Genomic DNA, 21452 nt, shown 5'->3' with positions numbered 1-21452 from the left:
ATATACAAGTTTATATGACGGAGGGTATCATGATAAACAATTTATATGATGGTGGGGGAAAGGCTGAGCTCCGATTTTATAGGATAAGATTTGGAGCCGCACTCACTGATTCTTCTAGTATTTACTCTGCTGCTTAGTAAGAATTCCAGTTCCAAATTCTATAAGCCTATATATTACAACCCTCATACCCTGCTGTTAAACATGTCACCCAATAAGATCACTTTAAAGCCTACTCTAACATGGCCACCATGAGGTCATAATTTTCTGAAATTTCAGTAGATGGATCATTTTGTGCTGCATCATCTGAGATGGGAGCTATAGAATGAACATATCAAGGCGTGCCTAGATAAGTTACAATCCTGGGAGTTTGCCATCTGTTGTATATGCCTATATCAAGTTTGTCTCTAGGGAAGTGAATTTTCTATGAAGTGTCAAGTTACCTGTTTTTCACAGTGTGAACTAATTGGAATTGTATAATCCTTAAGTGTGACGCATAGTATAGTCCATGTAACATCAGATGTTCATCGTAATCGCTTGTTGAGTGTATCCTATGGAGAAAATATTTTGTTGGCATGAAATAAGGGCATAGTGGAAGGTTCCCTTTATATAGTTTATCCCACTTCATACCAGTGCATACAGTTCATATCATTGTTCCTTTCTTAGATTTAAGAACCAATATTTTATTATATTAATGTCTACATCACAAATATTACTCTCTTGAAAGCTCCATCTTTGTAACGTTCTACATTTTAGAATACCTTCTGTCTAGGTCTCTAGAGCTATGTTAATTTATTCTAAAATAGTACAATTCCAAGTATTATAGACTTTAAGTTTTAAGGTATTTAGAACAGCTTTTTCCCTCTTGTCTTGTTCTTGTAACTTGGCAAACCTCTCTTGTCACCGTACATACCATACAAGTCTAGCTCTATTTTTACCTTTAAAATTGCCTTCATTTAAGTTGAACACAAATGTTGGAAATGTGTTTAAGAATAAACCTTGTAATGTAGCAGCCACCAAATGAACACTCACAATTTGCTACCAAATTTATATTGTAGATCCATGGTAGTTTGTGACACTGTTTGTGACACTGTTCACTCACAACTGGCATAGACCATCGGAGTGTGGTAGGTTATTTAAATACAAAAAACAAAAAACTTCAGTAGTTGATACCTTTTTTAATGGCCAACTAATAATGATTAGAGATGAGCGAACAGTAAAATGTTCGAGGTTCGATATTCGTTTCGAGTAGCCCCTCAATATTCGACTACTCGAATTGAATATCGAACCCTATTATAATCTATGGGGGGAAAATGCTCGTTTCAGGGGTAGGCAACGTTCGAACAATTTATACTTACCAAGTCCACGAGTGAGGGTTGAGCTGGATCCTCCGAGAAGTCTTCTCCGTGCAGCGTCCCCACGGCATCTTCCGGCTCTGAATTCACTCTGCCAGGCATCGGGCCTGGGCAGAGCCGACTGTGCATGCCTGCACTACAAGCGGACATGCGCAGTCGGCTCTGCCCAGGCCCGATGCCTGGCAGAGTGAATGAAGAGACGGAAGACGCCGCGGGGAAGCTGCACAGAGAAGACTAGGTAGGAGAAGAACCAGCGTTGCTTGGCCGACTGTATAGCATTCGGCCAATCAATGCTGGTTCTGCATCGAACTTTTACATTGAAATAGCAAGTGGTACTCGATCGAGTACAAGTATTTCGAATACCGTAGTATACGATCGAATACCTACTCGATCGAGTACTACTCGCTCATCTCTAATAATGATGACAAATTACAAGCTTTCTGGATAACTCTGATCCCTTCTTCAGGTGTGGTGTTATTACTGAAGTACAACAAATGTTTTGTCCCATGCTAGTTCCGTACAATTACAACATTGCATGTGAAAAGTAGAATAAGGCTAGTCTTCCATAAAGTATTAACCATTTTCTGTCTGTCTTTATGCAGGAATTATGAAGGGACACATGGCTTTCTGGGATTTTCTCTTCACCTTTATTTTTCTTATGCCATCTTTCTCTATGGGTAAGTACTTTTAGATATCTGGGTGGTTGGTTGCTATGGGTAGCAGAGACTTGTTTCCTTTTAGAATGTTTTCTGTTTGTTGTTGTTGTTGTCACAATCTATTGATTTAAAGTGGAACCCCCATTTTATTTCTATTTTCTGCTATTGTACTAGAGGGTGTTTAGTGAACATTTTTGTAATCTTCTTAATTTAATTTAACTTAACCTATCGAACTTTTAATAGAAAACAGTCTGTTTCTACTAGTATTGCTCTAAGCATTGCCAGGAAGAGTCACTTCAACTGGCTGTATCTCTTGGATACACATTAAAATTTAAAACCTTTTTTCTACGTGTAACAGCAATTTAAAGTGACCGCACCCCTTTGGAAAAATTACTCAGCTCTCCATACTGGCATAACAAATGTGTATGGATTTTCTCTGGCAACCTGACTTAGAGAAACCTGATTTAGGCAAACTTAGAAAACAGGCTCTAGAATTCTCTCTAGTAACCCTTTATTAAAATGAATTTAGGTTCATTAAATATATTGCAAAAATGTTCACAAAAAACCCCCGGACACAATAGCAAAAAAAAAAAAAAAAAAAAAAAAAAAAATTAAAGGAGAGTTAAACTCTAAATTTAGGGGTTACTCCAGTTCAATTATGTACAAAGCATTATCTAGATTGTCAGCTATTTTAAAATCAGATTTACGATAATTTTCCAGCCAATCGCAAAATTTGCTCAATCACCGATCGGGATCCGATCTTTCCCGATCGCTCAACCCGATCAATGATATATACATGAATAGGGTTGAGCCGATCTTGAGATAACCTCTGACCTCGATCCTGCCGGAAAGATCAGGATCGGAATTTCAATCGCGATCGTGAAATTTACTCTAACGCAGATCGGAATCCGATCTCTCCCGATCACTCAACCCTAATATGTAGTTATTTTGGGCTAACATCCCTAATCGTGTTATGGCACTGTGGTACCTCTTAATTGTACAGAGTAATCCTGTCATATATATCATAGACTTATATGGAACCACATTTTACCATTGTGTACCTAATTTATCTGGGGTCTGTCTTATGGGACCTGCTTCCAGTCAAATTGAATAAAGTGGTATGTGTACAAAGTACAAAAATGAAAAATAAGTGTACGCTAAAAATTAACTTTTAATTGATGTATTTAAAAGAAAGGTGTATATATGAATAACATCGTAACGGTGAGTGTGTTATTAACAATTGTAGCCACAGCAGGTAGAGTGTGGTTTTGTGTGAATATTGACAAATGGCTTAGTTTTGTACAATGCCACAGCAATTACTCACACCGCACTACAACTCTAAACAAAGTCTCAGAAGAAGAATAGAAACATACTGTATCCCCATCAGATACCACCCCATAATTGCATGATTGGCCATCACTGACACAGTGCAAAAGCCTAAAGCCTGGTCACAGTAATCTCGTGAGATAGGGTATATAGTAAGTGTAACAAAAAGTCCCAACCTATCAGAATTAATAGATAGTGAGGAGCCTAACCTTATGTAGCCTGCAATAGAAATGCCGGTATTTTATAGAGCAAGTTGTCTTGGGGAACTCCTGATATCTTCTGCATTTGTTTACTTGGTGTTAGCTTCCTGCCATGTAACTTCTTGTGTCCCTTCCATACTGCCTCCCTGTCACTGCCCTCCCAACTCACTCCATTACACCCCCTCGCTTTCTACCTAGCTAAGCTACACTATCCCACCAACTGCTAGCCCTTCTCAAGTAACTAAGTCCACCTCTTAACCCCCCCCCCCTTCCCCAGCCACATTGCATCATACTTATCTAGCTTCCAATCTGGGAGATGGCTCCTCCTTTCTTATTCACTGTGCGCAGGCTGGAGATGCTGTGCACAGACTGGAAGTACCGGAGAGGCCTGCACAGTAGAGATGGATTGCCGTCTCTACTGCGCATGTCTTGCAGTCACCTCCAGACTGTGCAAGCGCTTCGAGAAGAAGGGAGGAGCAGCCATTCCTGGATACAGGAAAACTCGGAAGTACTGGGGTTGGGGAGAGAGGGAGAGTACTGGTGACATTCCATTTCAGAAGCGGTGAAATGAAACGTCACCAGATTATCAGAAAGTGTCCCAGTATTGCGTTTGAACCAACCTATAATTAGAAGTAAACTTTGTAGGGGCGCTCGTGTGAATGCCAAAGACGTTTCATGCAGCTCATTTGTGGTGGTGCCAAGAGTTAGGTCCTATCAATTTAATATTTTGTAGTCCTTCAGTTCTAAAAGGATTGATAACCCTTTAAGAATAATTCTACTCATTGGCCTTCAAATGCTCCCTGGTTTTCACTACTCTTCCATTTCTTATGCCTGTCTGCCTCACCTCTCATTATCTGCAGTTTGTATATTGCATTTTCAGGCCTCTATAACCTGTCAGTGAGAGTTCTTAAAAATCTTCAAGATACTATTTATTATTTAGAGTTATTGGTGGTTCCAAGGCGAGCAGAGCACCATTGATCCACGTCGTATGTCACAATTATAACATATCCTACTCTATTCTTCTGATGGATATGTGTCACATTGGAATTGTGCGGTTTTCGTGTTAGAAAAGGAAAGAGAGAATTTCTATGTTGCAGTTTTGACATTCATGGACAGATTTGCTTCTACCTTATCTGGTTAAACAGTAGTTTCTTCTTGGGCAGACTATTTTCCAAAAGAATTAACTGTTTGGAACTACTTAACACACCAATACTATAAAGACGTGTCATTTTACAATGATATTAATGGTACAAGTTAAAGAGGACCTTTCACCACCTCCACCAATTCAATTTTTTAGCATCTGTTAGTAGATGTCACTCCATTGATTCCAGCATAGTTGGAAATTTTTTCTCTAGCCTCCACCATCCCCAGCAAAAATGCGCTGGTAATTCTGATGCCTGATATACTATTTAGGCTTTGTAATGTCAGAAGGGCGGTGTCAAGCAAGGGGCGTGATTCAGAGCTCCTATCAGTGGCAGTCCCTAAGGGTTAAGATATTAGCCTAAACATGTAGGCTTTTACATATCTTCATATGATGTTCAAATTTAGTGCAAGTCACTTATACGAATGCTTTCTTTCTGTATACTTTCCTAGAAACCTTGTCTTAAGAATTTTTTTTTTTTTTTATAAAAGTATATCTTATTTTCTGAGTTGGTAGTTATTTAACATAGATTATCTTTAGCTCCTAAAGAGACCACTGTATCCCATGAATAAATGTACTCTCAAATTCCCAATGGGTTCTCTATGGCTTTGAGAACATCTTGAAAAGATAGAAATGTCATAGATGCTCCTAAGCATCAAAAAGATTTTTCTGCAGATCTATAGTACTGTGGAAAAGTTTAGGCCGCAAATAATGCTTTGAAAAAGTGAAATGTTAATTGACAAAAATAAATTAATGAATAAAAGAAAAATCTAAATTGTATCAATATTTGGTGTTACCATCCCTTCCTTCAAAACCGCATCAATTCTTCTAGGTAGACTTGCAGACAGTTTTTGAAGAGACTGTGCAAGAAGGTTGTCCAAACATCTGAGAACTAAGCATAGTTCTGTGGATGTAGACTTGAGCAAATCTTTGTCTCTTCATGTAATCCCAGGCAGACTTTATGACCTTGAGTCACAAAGAAAAGAAAAACGCAGAGCGGCACATCGTGTATTATCGTTACACTTTGTGGAGATATAGATATAGGGCTAATAAATGGCCTCTCTCCTTATGATGATGTGATATAATTACAACAACAAATATGTTTTTCTAGGACCCCAATATTGGGTGGTGGTGGACTTGTTCCACGTCAACGATTTGGATGCCAAGAGATGCAATGTACCTAGGTGGAAGGACCTAGGGGATTGGAGGACAGCTCGCACACTTTATAAGTAGGATTCTTGACCAATTTGTTAGTTGTAAAGTTTTCTTTTTATTTGTTAGAAAACACAACGCGTTTCAGGGTTTTTAGCCATTTCTCAAGTGCATAAATTAACTCTATAGACCATACACAATACAATGAAAGTGATAATACGAATGACTTAAAAATTAATGTACTGTGCATATAAAAATGTACATGATTATAGAGATGTATAAAAAAAAATTAGACACATAGTTTCTAGATATGGGTACTGATGGAGGGTGCAAATCGGTGCCGTGCCTCCCATGAGGCGACCTGAAGTGACCGCTTCAGGCGGCACTATGCCAGGTCCACGGGGAGGGCGGCATTTTTGCTGACCTAAGCTGGTCCAGGACAAGCTGTCCTGGACTGGCTTAGGGTCACCGTCACTGAGCGGCCGCCCCTCACGCTCAGGCAGAGAGCAGGTCCTCTCCGTGCCTGCTAAATACGATCGCTCTGATTGGCCCGCCCCGCCCCCTCCTCCGCTTCAGGCGGCAGAAAGCCATGGTTCACCCCGGTGCAAATGTATTAGTTATATATAATATATACATACATACACACACACACACATCTCTTTCTCTATCTATCTATCTATCTCTCTCTCTCTCTCTCTATATATCTATATATATATATATATATATATATATATATATATATATATATATTATATATCCATGATTATATAGTTGTAAATTTTATATAAATCAAGTGAAATTTCTATTATAAGTCACAATCATCAGTGGGTAAAAGCCTTAACAATAAAAGGTCAGATTGCCTCAAGGATTTCATACTAGGAGATGACAAAAAGTATGCTTGGTAAGCCGATGACGATACTACTTGGAATGGGCAATCCAAAAGTAGGAGAATTTATGTAGTGCGTATGTAGATAGATACACCAGATATACCTTTGGGACCTACTAAGTATATATCTATATGCCTACTTATACGTATACACATATGAGCATTAAAGGCACTATCCCCAGTGGATAGGTATTATTTATTGTATATACAGTTAATCTATGCACGTGAGAAAGGGGTGAAGACACTGAAATGCGTTCAGATTTTTTAATAAAGAGAAAAATTTTCAACTAACAGAACGTGGTCAAGAACCCAACTTACAAAGTGCGCTAGCTGTCCTCCAATCCCCTGGGTCCTTCCAACTAGGTCAATTGATGATCTTGAGATCAGTGCTCTACGGGGGCCATAACATTACAGAACTCTAACTTCAAAGGATGATCACACAAAATATTGATGTGATTTTAGATTTGTTAATTGACCAAAACAAACTATTAACACTTCTATTCATTTTTATAGATTATTTTATTTTTTATTTCATACCTGCCTAAGTTTTTTTTGTACTGTGCCTTTTCATACTCTACTTCTTGGCTTGAGAGGTCTTGATGACCAGTTTATGGAGAAAAATATTCCCATTGACAGAGTAACCGGAAAGTTTATTTTCAAAGCTGGTCATCTTTCACCATTCATCTGAATATCTTGAATAGGGTTGAGCCAATCTTGAGATTTCAGTATGGAGATATATATATATCCGGTTTCCGATCACCTTCCAGCCGATCGTGAAATATGCTTGATCAGGATCCGATCTTTTCCAGTCGCTCAACCCTATTAATGATATATACATGAATGAGGTTGAGCCGATCTTGAGATAACCTCTGACATCGGAAAAGATCGGGATCGGAATTCCGATCACGATCGTGAAATTTACTCGATCGCCGATGGGAATTCGATCTTTTCCGATCACATCGCTCAACCCTAATCTGGAAATAATATAAGGTAAGGAAAGTATATAAATTTCTAAGGGACTTTAATACTCAGGAAAAATCATTCAGATAGAAAATGAAATGGATTGTATTACTTTCTGAATCTAGGTAAAAAATATGCAAATCCATTCTCCAGGATGTTATTAGGAGAACAGTGCACTCTGTACGCTGCCGTCTAGAGGGCAGCATCCTTAACATCATGCATGACTCAGTTAAAAAGTCTATTTAATCATGATGCGGATTTAATTGCCAAATTAGTATTTCTATTCCAAAAGGAACAGATTCCCAGCTATGGACAGCGCTGTTTCAGCCTATTGGGCCATCCTCAGCATAGCATAGGGATACTGATTTGGCAGAGTGAGACTATAGACCAGGGTCAGGGGATAATCGTACACATCAGGAAGAGTGTGTGCCTACATAGGCAGTACGGAGACTTACAAGTCATTCCTGCTCCGCTAGGGATTCTGGGTAAAAAATATGCCAATCTATTCTCCAGGATCTAATTAGGAGAACAGTGCACTCTAGAGGGCAGCATCCTTAACATCATGCATGACTCAGTTAAAAAGTCTATTTCTGAATCTATAAAGAGATAGTTGTCAGCCATTGCGAGCACTGGGCCTAGTGGTTGTCTCTTGAAAACTCAACATATGGAATATTAGTCAATTGTACACAAATAGGAGTTAATGTTCTATGACTGCACTAATAGACTGTACCTTTAGTATAACAGAGGAAGAGTGTCGAGCATTTGATGAATTTGTACAGGTCTCACACTATTAAGTAATGGATGAAAGGACTCAAAAATGATTTATTGATATGCTTGTCGTAAACTGTAAAGTTGAATATACACAACATGGTGACCAATGACATTTATATAAAATGACCCACAGCCACGGTTTGCTTGATGCAAATATATTTAGAAAATCTGAATGTTATAAGTCAAAATGCATTTGGTAACTATTAGCATTATCGAGAATATTTAAGGCTAAAAGTAGAGGACTTGAAGCTGTTTCATAATCTTTTAGTGCAATTTTCTGCTTTTTACGCCTTCAACAACCAGGTAATTTCTCTGCAACCAAAGCGCCGTAAATGTGTGTCGGGTAAGGTCATAAATGAATCCAATCAACAGAATTTCCAAAATAAAGTTAACTTTTCCAAAAAGACTGCCTGTGATAAAATTCTAGTGAAAAACATTTAGCATAATACAGAGTACCGTATACTTACTCTGAACCCTTGACTGGGCTGCAGATCATTTCTTGAGGAGTCACGGGTCATCTAGGTTATCTAGAAGACTTGTGATGGTTGAATGGAATATGAACACAGACATAGGCAAGAGTTTGGGAACACAAAACCAATATTGGTCTGGTTGTCTTCTTGTGGAGACTGCCTTTGCAAACCACCTTTGTGAAGTAATCTGGAAAAGCGTATGCAAATAGGTTTTCCTACATGGAAACTTCTGCCACCCATTGGACATTGCACCTGCGAAGGCAGAGAATCTTAACTGCAAGATCACGTTTTAGAGATGCAGTAGTTCTGCATTTTAGTGGCCTAGGGCTACTTCTCTTTTGGGGTCAGTCATGTGATGTTCTGTGATGGCAAAATGAGTTTAGAGATATAGAGACGTATATAGCACTTAAAGGCTATCAATGAGCGACAAATAGGTTGTTGAGTAGGGTTGAGCTGATCTTGAAATTTCAAAATCGTTTTAAAAAACGATTTTTGATCATTTTCCAGCCGATCCCGATCGTGAAATTTGCTCGATCACCAATCGGGATGTGATCTCTTTCACGATAGCTCAACCCTATTTATGATATATACATGAATAGGGTTGAGCCGATCTTGAGAGAACTTCCTACCTTGATCCCGCCGGAAAAGATCTTTTCCGATCCCGATCGCTCAACCCTATTGTTGAGTCATTTAGTTCAGGTCCTGTCCCTGAGATTTCAATTCATTTCTGTAGTAACCATGGCTAACAAAGGCATGCCCCTCAAGATGTGCTTCAGAAGAGAAAGGTATGTGAATAAAAGTAAAGATGTAGTAGAGGGATACATTTTGAAATTCCATGTATTCTTCCCCCCCCCATCCCAGATGTTTTGATGCACACTGTTTCTGCTTAGTCTAGCTGATGCCACAGCTATACAGGTCTAACATTAAAAAAAACCCTGTCACTCTGAGATGAAACTTTTTGACCAGTAGGGGTTAGGCACCCTTGCCTTTTTGAAAGAATGTTTGTTTTATTTTAGAAGTTTCTAAGTTCCATATTTAGTATACATAAAATGTCTTGGCCGTCTCTCCTTAAACTTTATGGGGTAACCACTAAGAGAGTTTTTCAAACAGTCTTTTAGGAGTTTCCAGTTATACCAAGCATCTCTAGCAGGGTTGAGCCGATCTTGAAATTTCAGGATCGTTTTTAAAATCCGATTTTCGATCATTTTCCAGCCGATCGTGAATTTTGCCCGATAACTGATTGGGATCCAATCTTTCCTGATCCCGATCGCTCAACCCTATGAATGATATATACATGAATAGGGTTGAACTGGTCTTGAGATAACCTCTGACCACGATCCCGCCGGAAAAGATCTGGATCGGAATTCTGATAGTGAAAGATCGTAATCCAATCTTTTCCAATCCCGATCGCTCAACCCTAATCTCTAGGTTCTTACAAAGCCTTGAGTTATGTTTTTGATCATTATCTTGATTGCAACTGATAATCCATCGAAGTTCAAACCAGATAGAATGATTTTTTTCCTTCAGAATGCTATGGTAGATGTGCCTTTATTTCTAAATCAAAAACAAATTACCCCCACATCATCACAACACATCTCCAATGATTGTCGCCAGAAATCTTTCTTTGCTAACACTGCGGTTAGAGACAAAATGATAACTATATGACTTATTTCATCAGACCATATGTCTACTGGTTTGAAGTGCACTTCATATTTTCCTTGGCCCCATAAAATCTATTTAATTTTCAGCAACTATGGGTATATATAGTGAGAAAAGGGTGGAGCTTGGTGAGGAAGGCAGGTATCTGAAGATAGGTAGGCACAAATTACTTCGTAGGTAATAATGGAGTTTAGCAGTCGGTATCCGAAAAGATCGGATTCCGATCGGCAATAGAGTAAATTTCACAATCTCAATCGGAATTCCGATCCCGATCTTTTCCAGCAGGATCGAGGTTGGAGGTTATCTCAAGATCGGCTCAACCCTAGAAGTCACTTTTCTCATAGAGAAGCATTGGCTAGGGTTGAGCGATCGGGATCGGATTCCAATCGGGATTGGCTGGAAAGTGATCGGAAATCAGATTTAAAATCGATCCTGAAATCTCAAGATCGGCTCAACCCTAGTCAGAGACACAGGAGAGCATGCCCTGGTCTGGTGGGTCAAACTAGTGATCACATTTTAGTGATCACATCATAAAGGGTTCTAAATGTATGAATGAAACTGAGCTGGGAGGAAAAGATTACACTGCTGTAACGTTTTTGGTGAGTTAGCAGTATATCCAAAAATTGAGCCTTTAGTAGTTGATACCTTTTAATGGGTAATTGGAAAAAAAAAAGATAAATGGCAAACTCTCAAGACTACTTGGGTCTCATAACGCACTCTCTGAATTCACATATTTATACACAAAAGAACGGAGTGAAGTAAACAGAAATATCAGTAAATATTGGCGTAGTTCATAGAGGAGGAGTGTGAAAGTTTTATTGCCCCCTGATTGGGATCTGGTCCCGGCTTGTGATGCCTTCACCAGATCTGAGGACATTCAAGTGATGTAGAATGGCATAAATCCATGTGACACATTTTTCCCTGTTTTGAGTGGGTCAAAGGTTGTCATGAGTTTATATTTACAGATCCTCATGTCTCTCTGCGATTTTGAAGTTTATTTTCATTGCCTACATTTTCTTATTTACGAAGCACAATTATATTCGGGTCGGCTTATACTCGAGTATATACACGTATATATTATTGACTAATTATTACAGTTGAGCCGATCTGGACTTTTCAGGATCGATTTTAAAATCCGATTTCCGATCATTTTTCATTCGAACCCGATCTCGATCCCAATGCAAGTCAATGTCAAGTCAATTTTTTTATTAATCGGAGATCGGATTTTAAAAGCAATCCTATTCACTACACAGCATGGAATCTAACAATTGAATGCTTTAATTGTTAGACTCCACGCTGTGTAGTAAATCACTAGGTAGCCAGAGGATTTTTTTTTTTTAATCCTCTGGCTACTTAGTCCCCCCTGGTGTCCACTTACCTGCAGAGATGGCTTCTCTGGTGTTCCTTCTTCTTCGCCTCGCTGCCGTTCCACGCTGCTCTTCTTGCCTTGCTGCCCCCTGCCTCCCAGATTACGTCACGTCTCCCCGCCCTGTACCCTCCCACACTCTCCTAAGCCACAAGCCCTGCCTTCCTAGCTCTTTAAACACTAACCTGGGAGGCGGCGGCAGCGAGGCGAGAAGAGCAGCGTGGAGCGGCAGTGAGGTGAAGAAGAACACCAGGCACCAGACAAGCCATCTCTGCAGGTAAGTAGCTACTAGAGATGTTAGTTTAGTCTCCCATTAGAATGAATGGAGGCAGCCGGCGCGCAGGGGGTTAAGGCTGTGTGCCGGCTGCTTCCATTCATCCCTATGGAACCGCAGCGGAGCCTTCACACTTAGTATACACTCTGCTCAGAATGAGCGGAGCGTATACTCAGTGTGAAGGCTAAGCAAAGCATTGTGGGAAATAGTACCGATCTCGATCCCACCTAAAAAGATCGTGTTCGGAATTCTGAACACGATCACTCAACCCTATTAATTATGAATGGGCTTTACCCTATTGGAGTATTTATCTTTTTAAAATCTGATAATCTATCTGTTATTGGGACTCATCACTATGGTATATATTTCACCACCTGACGTGTTATACCTTGGTTACAAAAAACAAACACACACACACACACACACACACAAAAAAACAAAAACTAGCAGAGATTTCCATAGAAAATAAACAAAATAAAGTTTCACAATAATTGTTTTGCCAAGATTTATTAAGATTGCATATAAATGTACTTAAATGAACATTTAAAAATCCAATTGCCTTCTGATATTCTATTTAAACCATTTGTAACAGCTGTTGTCTGCTTGGTAGATGCAGTTCCATAATGGCTTAGATGAAGTAGTTCTGGGGCCATTTTTTCTCATAACTTTGTGCCGCTTCTTTATTGTTTCTGATTTTTCTTACCATTCCTCTTGTCAAAGACTGAGGAAGGGGGGGGGGGGGGGGTCGCGTGCATTACTTAACTAAATACATAAGAATTATAGATTAATTTGTATCCAAAAAACAGGCTGATGTGTGGGCATGGCTTGGCAGGAAGGTGTGTGGTTTAACAAAGTTTTGGCATACAATTTGAGCTTGAGCCCCTGTCGTACTTTGGGTACATCCTTAGACTACCTAATCTAAGGCTAGATGCAAAGGACTGTGACTTACATGCAAAGCCAAAACATACTTTTTTTTACAGCTGCCTTGCATCTAAGGGGGAAACTGTTTTCGTGGATACCTGATAGATTTCCGTGTATGGCGGAATCCGTGAAAACGGATGGAAATGGAACATGATACTGCTAATATTCTAAATGTGAAAGTTTGGATGTTTTTGTGTTTGGATGTTTGTTCCTCAATCACTGCCACACTCCTGAATGGATTTGCCTGCAATTTGAAACATAGATACATTGGGAGCCTGATTGAAACATAGGCTACTTACTTTTCTGTTGCACTCCTGGACTGCTAATTGTCGTTCCAGTGAACCTGAAGGACCTGAGATGGCGTCACTGGCAGGGGTGTGTGACTGGAGTTGGTGGGACAGGGGCGTGGGGAATAGGTTGGGCCGGGGCCAAGCGGTAGGTAGGGAGCCCATGGGGGCCAGCGGGAGGTAAGAGGGGGAGGGGCCGCTCAGCAGAGCCTACACACCCGCAAATTTCTAAATATAAGCGGCTCTGCGCCAACACGAACCCACTGATGAAGTCGCGGGCAGAAGCTATGTCATGAGAACAGCCCCAATACAATGAAAGTGAAATTAATGTTGGTGTGCAGCATCCATTAAAAAAGATTTCACATGGGAAGTTTTCATGGTCCTGTGACTGTAGCTGAAGTTTGTTGCCTAAATATTATACATGATTAGTACATCTGCATAAGCAGGTATAGTAGAGAAAATGCAGATCCTTTTCTAATTCATTGACTGGTGAACTCATGCCATAATTGGTTAGCTCCTTACTAGAGATGAGCGAACAGTAAAATGTCCGAGGTTCGATATTAATTTCGAGTAGCCCCTCAATATTCGACTACTCGAATCGAATATCGAACCCTATTATAGTCTATGGGGGAAAAATGCTCGTTTCAGGGGTAGGCAACGTTTGATCAAATTATACTTACCAAGTCCACAAGTGAGGGTCGGGCTGGATCCTCGCACTACAAGCGGACATGCGCAGTCGGCTCTGCCCAGGCCCGATGCCTGGCAGAGTGAATGAAGAGCCGGAAGACGCCGCGGGGAAGCTGCACAGAGAAGACTTCTAAAGGTAGGAGAAAAACCAGCATTGATTGGCCGACTGTATAGCATTCGGCAAATCAATGCTGGTTCTGCATCGAACTTTTACATTCGAACAGCGAGTGGTACTCGATCGAGTACAAGTATTTCGAATACTGTAGTATTCAATTGAATACCTACTTGATCGAGTACTACTTGCTCATCTCTACTCCTTACTAATGGTTTAGGTCCACAATGGTTTGTCTGAATTACTGTATAAACCATGAATTTTACCCAAATGTGAATTACTTATTAAAATTATTTAAATAGGATTTTCTGTGCTTCCAGGCAATTTTTATACTTTTAGGATAGGAATTCAGTAATAAATTGGTGGGATTCCATTAACTGGATTAACACTAATTCCAAGTGTCTTCAGGGATGGTAAGCTATATAGGGAATAGTATCAGAAGCCGATTTCGCCATATGCATAGCAGGTGTGCCAGGCTTCTGTAGCTCTGCCCCCATTTACTTCAGTATCAGCAGAACGGCAATACCCCAACATGACTGCTGTATAGCTGTTGGTGCCTTCAGCTTCCATCATTGTCCCCTGTATAGCTTCCTATACCCACAGACAGTTGAAATAGCTGATTGGGATTGGTGTTGTGTCAGACCCCGACCAATCCGATACTGATTGCCTATTCTGAAAAGGTCACTATTATGATTATTGTACTTGTTATAGTATGTGTGGTGTGGTGTATGGGATGTGTATTCCCCATATGCTAAAAACAGGAAGGGGTCCCTTCACTGAGAACAATGGCCTTAAAATTTGTCTGTTAAGCTATGGGTTAAATTTGTAGCTACCCACAGTTACTTACATAACCCATTTGCCTACCCCTTTCCAACTGTTTTGTCTGTGTAATGGAAGTTTGAGTGTCTCATGTCACAGCAGACATTCTGTACCAATGTCCAGGATCTGAGATGACTTCAATTCTATTGAACCTTTTAGATGCTGCAGTCAATAGCTCTCTCCCCTTTGAAAGATGTGAACTCCTCTCTCCAATGATAAGGTGGTGATTCTGATAATGCTCTTGGCCTGTGTGTAAACTGATAATAAATAAAACAAAATGTTTTGTAATTGTTCACTAAAACTTTGGCTTAAATGTAATTTTCTGATGATGCATTCATCCCTTTAAATAACAACCAACTGACTACCCTGTAAAGCTTTATCCAAGGATTAACTTTAAGGAAGAGTATAAAAACCCATAAAGCGCATTGTGTATAATCATAATCACTTATTCTTGCGTGGGTGTGATAATGACATTAGCTGTTTAGTTCTTAATAGGGGGTCAATAGAACTGCGCTATAGAATATAAAATGGGGAGTGACTGGATATTTTATTCTGTAAATACGGCGTTGCATAACTGAGCAGAGAGAATCAAGAATGAAGAGAGGCAATTACAGGGAGATTTGATTGTGTGCAAGAAACAGAAGCCAAGACAAGGGCTGAGTAAGCAAAACACAGTCAAGCGTGCAGAAATCTCCAGGTATTAATCATGACTTAAAATAATAATTGCATCCTCCAGCAGCCGAGCCTGCACCGTGAAAGCGGTAATAGTCTGCGTTTCAGGTGTGTGTGCGGAAATGAGTAACAACCAGTGAAAAGGAAACAAACCACTTTAACCCTGTGCTATCCATATTTTGTTGGTGGAATCTAGTCAGTCTACAGCTTAGCATTTTTTTTTAATGTCTTTGCATTGGGAGGTTTAATAGTTCCGAAAAAATAAACAGCTATGACAAAAAAAATCAATACCTTAATGTAGCTTCTAAGTATGCTTGTGTGTGCTAATATAGGAGTATGTGTTGTCCTACTCCCCGGTGTCATGTTGGAATTTAACACAAGTAGATGCTAATAAAAAGGCAGGCTTATGACTATCCCCCAGCAATGATATTGGGGGAAGGAAGAATGGGGCATGACTAATTTTATTAATTAAGGGCCCTTCGCTGACTAGAAACACTTACGCTGAGGGCCCATGTTGCGGAAACGAAGCTTTTTTTTATTGTAGATACTATGAGCCAAAGTCAAGAATGGCTACAAGAGGAATGTGAAAAATATTGGAAGTTCTTATACACAGTCCAGTTACATTACTGTGACCACCTGTCAAAATCCCAAATGACCACCTTTCGCAGAGCGGACTGCTGCGAGACGTGCAGGAAGAGAGGGGATGTTGTGATAATGTTCACTGGGATGTTGAGCCATGCCGACTCCAGTGGTTGAGCATCCATGGCATGAACAACCCGATTGAGGTAGTCCCACAGATTCTCCATTGGGTTCAAGTCCGGGGAATTTGCTGGCCAAGGGAGTATGGTAAATTCATCCTGGTGCTCCTCGAACCACGCACGTACACTGCAAGCTTTGATATGTTGCATTGTCCTGCTGGTAGATGCCATCATCCTGAGGAAAAACAATTCACATGTAGGGGTGAACATGGTCCGCAAGAATAGATGCATACTTGTGTTGATCCATCGTGCCTTCCACAATGATGAGTGCACCCAGATGGCTGATGACACGTGTCTTCTGCGATTGGTTATTTAACGTTGATGTCAAAAGTAGGCGGTGGTCACATTAATATGACTGAACTATGTACCTCTGCTCAATCCACTTCTGTCTTTGGCTGAAAAAACCGCAGCAAATCTGCGACCAAAAAAACTGTTTTCGCAAAGTGGCCCTGAACTTCTACGAGATTTTTCTTAAGTCCCATGTTATACAAGCAATCATTAAGTCGATATATGATGCTAACTGATATCATTTTTTTTTTTTTTTCCTGGTTTCCTATGAATAACTTTTCCATGTCATGCTTCTGTCAGAGAGATGTCTGGCAACAATTTAAATCTTGATGTTTTATTGGGACCTTAAATTCTTATATAGATACTTTTATACTGGATGGAAGTCTCTGTTTCTCCTATGTCTACTAGAGTCCAGGGATTGGCTGCTGTTGTCACATGTGGTAGAAGGCACAACCACATCATTGGCACAGTACATAAACTGATGAGTGGGAGCTGGGGTTAAGCCAATCTTGAGATTTCAGGATCATTTTTAAAATACGATTTTAGATCATTTTCCAGCCAATCACGATCGTGAAATTTGCTCGATTGCCGATTGGGATCTGACCTTTCCTGATTGCTCAACCCTAGTGGGAGCACTTGTGTAAATTCAGCAGTGTGTCTACCCTCTGTTTCCTTAGCCTTAACATTAGAAAGCTATTTTGTAATGTGACAAACACACAGAATTTCCTATTGTAAATGTATGGGAGAAAAATCTGGATTGATTCATTTGCTGTAGTAGTTGCTAAATTAAAATATCCAATGGCATGATGGGAGATGAGATGTAAACTAACCAACTTAAGATTTGAAGGTCAGTTACAGGTGTGTGTTTTTTTTTTGTTTTTTTTTCTTAATTCTTAACCAGGGTAGTAGTAGTAAAAATTGATATCTCTAAACATATCTTCAGTAGAAAATTTAGAAAACCATAATTCTTAAGAAAATAAAATAGAAAAAAAACCCCATCAAATCTGGAATACATATTTTTCATATTTTCTATAAATGTCTTGATGATATTTTTATTTTCTCTTCCTCCTCATCTCCTCTGGGGTTTATTGTGAATTGGTTATGAAAAGTAAGAATAAAAAATAGACACTTTAGAGATGCACAAATCTATGATGGCATTTCATTGGTTTTGCTAGTATGCTGTAAACTTCAAGTATCCCCAAAGTTGAAATACTAGTGTGTACAAAATATCTGAAGATGCAGAGCTCAGCAAAGACGGTTCACTTCAAAAATGCAAACATGCACCGAGTAGAGTTGAGTGATTGGGAAAGATCGTATCCTGGTCGGTGATCGAGAAAATTTCACGATCGGGATCTGCTGGAAAATGATCGGAAATCGGATTTTAAAAACGATCCTGAAAACTCAAGATCGGCTCAACCCTAGCACCGAGCATGATGTAAATCTGTATAAACAAAGATGATGAAAAGCAGAATAATTATTCTCCTCATCTTAACTGGTTGTGCACAAGATGTAACTACCGTATAAGCATGTAGTCTCCAATGGCACAATGCCTTGGGTGTGTAGCAGAGTCCAAATTGCCAATCATGGTGTCAAATAGGAATATACATCTAAGGACGGGTTCACACCAGCGCCCGATCTCGGTTATGCAGATTTCTGTTTCCTGCCTGAGAAACTGGACAAGAGACGGAAACCGGCAGGCAGTTTTCAAATCCATTCATTTGAATGGGTTTGAAAAGTGTCCGGCTGTGAGCGCCCGTGAGAGTCTTCTGCGCTCCATGGCGAAACCGTGTTTTTTTGTTTTTTTTTTACACAGACACAAACTCGGACATGCAGGACTTTGTGTCCGGTTAAAAAAAAACAAAAAACGGTGTCCCCGCGGAGAGCAGAAGATGCTCACGGTCGCTCACGGCTGTACAGTGAATGCAGGTTTCCGTCTTCTGCCGGCAGAAAACGCAAACCTGCATAACGGAAATTGGGCGCTGGTGTGAACCCGCCCTGGGGGCCACAAGTACATCCAAAAGGATGAAGCTTGTTTAAAAGTAGACCGCACTTCCCTGGGTTGATCTTTTTATGACATGTCAAGATCTAAGTTGGCTGCCTTTAGTAAGATTGGAAATGTTTGTTAGATAACCTATTTTTTTTTTTTTTTTTTTTTTATTCCGTAGGTGCGACCTACAACAGGCTTCCATTCTTCTTGAATTACTTCTTTGATACTTATTTACTCATTAATGAAGACACTCCGGTTGGTAAGTAAAAAATGACCTATGTCACCAAACTAAAAAGTAGAACTTTTCAGTTAAATTGCAGCCCTATTATATTATATATTGAAGGGTGAAACGTTTGTTAATCATTCGAGATGTTAAAAATGAACATGGAAGAAGTTCGAAACGACAGCCGATATGAATTATTCTGCAGGTCATTTCATACAATGTTACATTAACACGATCTTAAAGTTGGCGCATCTCTTACTATAGAACTAAAATATTGTAACAATTGTCAAGTTCTAATACTATACACTTAATTATCACAAAGTCTGATCTTTGAGGCCAAAAGGTACTAAAGTCCTGTGCCAGGATATCAGCCAGCAATAGTTACTATAATTGGATTGACATATGGGATTTATGATAGATTTTACACATAAGCAATAAACGTCTGTTCTGCCTGAAAATTTTGTGCACATGATGGACTTTAATGGTTTAACTGCTATACATTGCACAACAAGTTGGGTTTGAGGGGACGATACTCTTTTCAGATCAAAGCCTGGTTTGATAGGTGATTAAAATGCAGATGAATATTGTTTTCAGTTTTTCTATGTATGCTCTTTTACATTTTTAAAGAGAGTTTGTCAGCAGGAAAATCTGTATCAAACTAATGAAAATGGAGCTGAAATGCAGAATAAGAAAGGCACCTTTGAACAGTGTAGAAGTGGCTGTTGAAGGTACCGTCCACAGTTTGGTATTGGTTTTCCTGTTGATAGACTCCCTTTCTAAAAAAAAAAATAAGGTGGTTTACGTTATAATATGCTGCATGGATTTTTAGTGTTTAACACCTTCCCGATGTACTATTACGCTGGATGTTGGGTCTTTAAAGATGACAGCTGGATAGCTACTGGGTCTCCGCTGAATTGTACAGCGGAGACCCAGCGCTAATGCCCATGATAAATGTTCACTCTGATTGCGGGCATTACAAGGGAGGACCCATCCCCCAGTAAAAAAAAAATAAATAAAAATGATGGCCCCTGGGGTCAGTAATCTTGTTGTTGCAGGATAGCTCTTGCATGGTAAGATTGCAGGAACTGTCCTGTTCCCTTGACAGCCGGGAACCTACTGAAGGCTTCCAGGCTTGTCATTGCATTATAGCTATTGAGGTTGATCTATGATCTTGATCAGATTATTGCATGTCATGCTTTCATAAAGTGAACTTTTAAGTGACCGGAGCAATGTTCCCATTCTCGCCAATCTTTGGGTGCAGGGTGTTCCAGTTGTCCAGTATAGACTGTGTTATACCAGTCAATGTATTAAGGATTGTACCGCACTACATAAGTCCAATTTTGAACTGTACTAGTTGCATTTTACCTGGTATATTATGATGCTTTTTGATAAAGCTACACTTCCCAAAGGACCTGCATAGTATGAATACGTATACCCATACCTATCTTTAAAATGTATGTATATACAGTATACTTCAGTTTTCTGCTAGGGTTGCCAGCCTTGAAATTAAATACATCTTTAAAAAAACAAAACCCCTGAATGTAATAAATGTTAGCTGAGTAGTTCTATTCTATTCTTGGGCAGAAAATTACTATCCTTCTTTGCCAAAAGGTAGAAAAATAGCAGTCATCCTAAAATCACTGCTGTATGACTTATTCTAGTGTTTATAGATGCAAGAAAGGTAAACCTTCCTGGCCAACCCTGAAATGGAAGAAAAGGTCAAATTCACAAATGTGTATATTCTTCATTTTTTACGGAGTGGTCTTTATTTCTTTCTTTCCTATCAAACCTAGCGTATAAGCAGTCCTATGGCCGATTTGTACCCCAGGGGGCTGCATTAGAGTGTGACAAGTATTTTTTTGTAATATAAGAATTTGCATTTATTGTGGTTAAATTGACGTCTTATATTGTTGCTCTCGATAGTGGTCATGTCACTCAGTATGTGTTTAAATGGATTATGGCATTGTTATTGGAAGGAAACCTTTTGGCTGCTATTTTTGCATTTCCAGAGCTTAAAGGGATCTTATTATTAAAATGCAATTGTTTTTGTGACTAACATGTAGGAATAGACTTAAGAAAGGCTATTCTTCTCCTAGCATTAGAGGTCTTCTCCGCGCTGCCGTTCGGTATATAATCCGGTTTTCATGTATGCAAATGAGTTCTCTCGCAGCACTGTGGTTGGGCCCCAGCGCTCAAACAGCACTGGGGGCATCCCTAATGCTGAGAGAGAACTCTTCAGCGCCGCCTACATCCTCTTCAGGAACGGCCTCTTCACGCGTCTTCTTCCGGCACTGGGGGTCAAACTTCTAGGCCTCGGGCAGAGCCAACTGCGCTTGCCCACAGCCACAAGAAAAATGGTCGCTTACACAACCACAGGCACCTCCTGGCATAATCTTGGAGACAGCATTTATTTGACTTACTCCAACAGATAACGCCCAATGTTTTACTCTCCAATCTCCGCTCCTGTCTAGACAAGACTCCTCTG

General features: G+C 39.8%; 1 protein-coding gene across 1 annotated transcript in view; it reads left to right on the top strand.

Annotated features, from left to right (window-relative positions):
* Positions 1-21452, top strand: part of CDH23 (cadherin related 23) — an 832275-nt gene that overhangs the window by 77984 nt on the left and 732839 nt on the right. Inside the window, exons 2-3 of the mRNA XM_075257430.1 lie at positions 1955-2029; positions 18923-19003. Coding sequence (XP_075113531.1) covers positions 1960-2029; positions 18923-19003 — 151 coding nt within the window. The 5' untranslated portion in view covers positions 1955-1959. The remainder of the gene's footprint in view (positions 1-1954; positions 2030-18922; positions 19004-21452) is intronic.

The sequence above is a fragment of the Leptodactylus fuscus genome, chromosome 10 (assembly GCF_031893055.1).
Source record: "Leptodactylus fuscus isolate aLepFus1 chromosome 10, aLepFus1.hap2, whole genome shotgun sequence".
Taxonomy (NCBI): domain Eukaryota; kingdom Metazoa; phylum Chordata; class Amphibia; order Anura; family Leptodactylidae; genus Leptodactylus; species Leptodactylus fuscus.
This window is presented reverse-complemented; position numbering and strand designations above follow the sequence as displayed.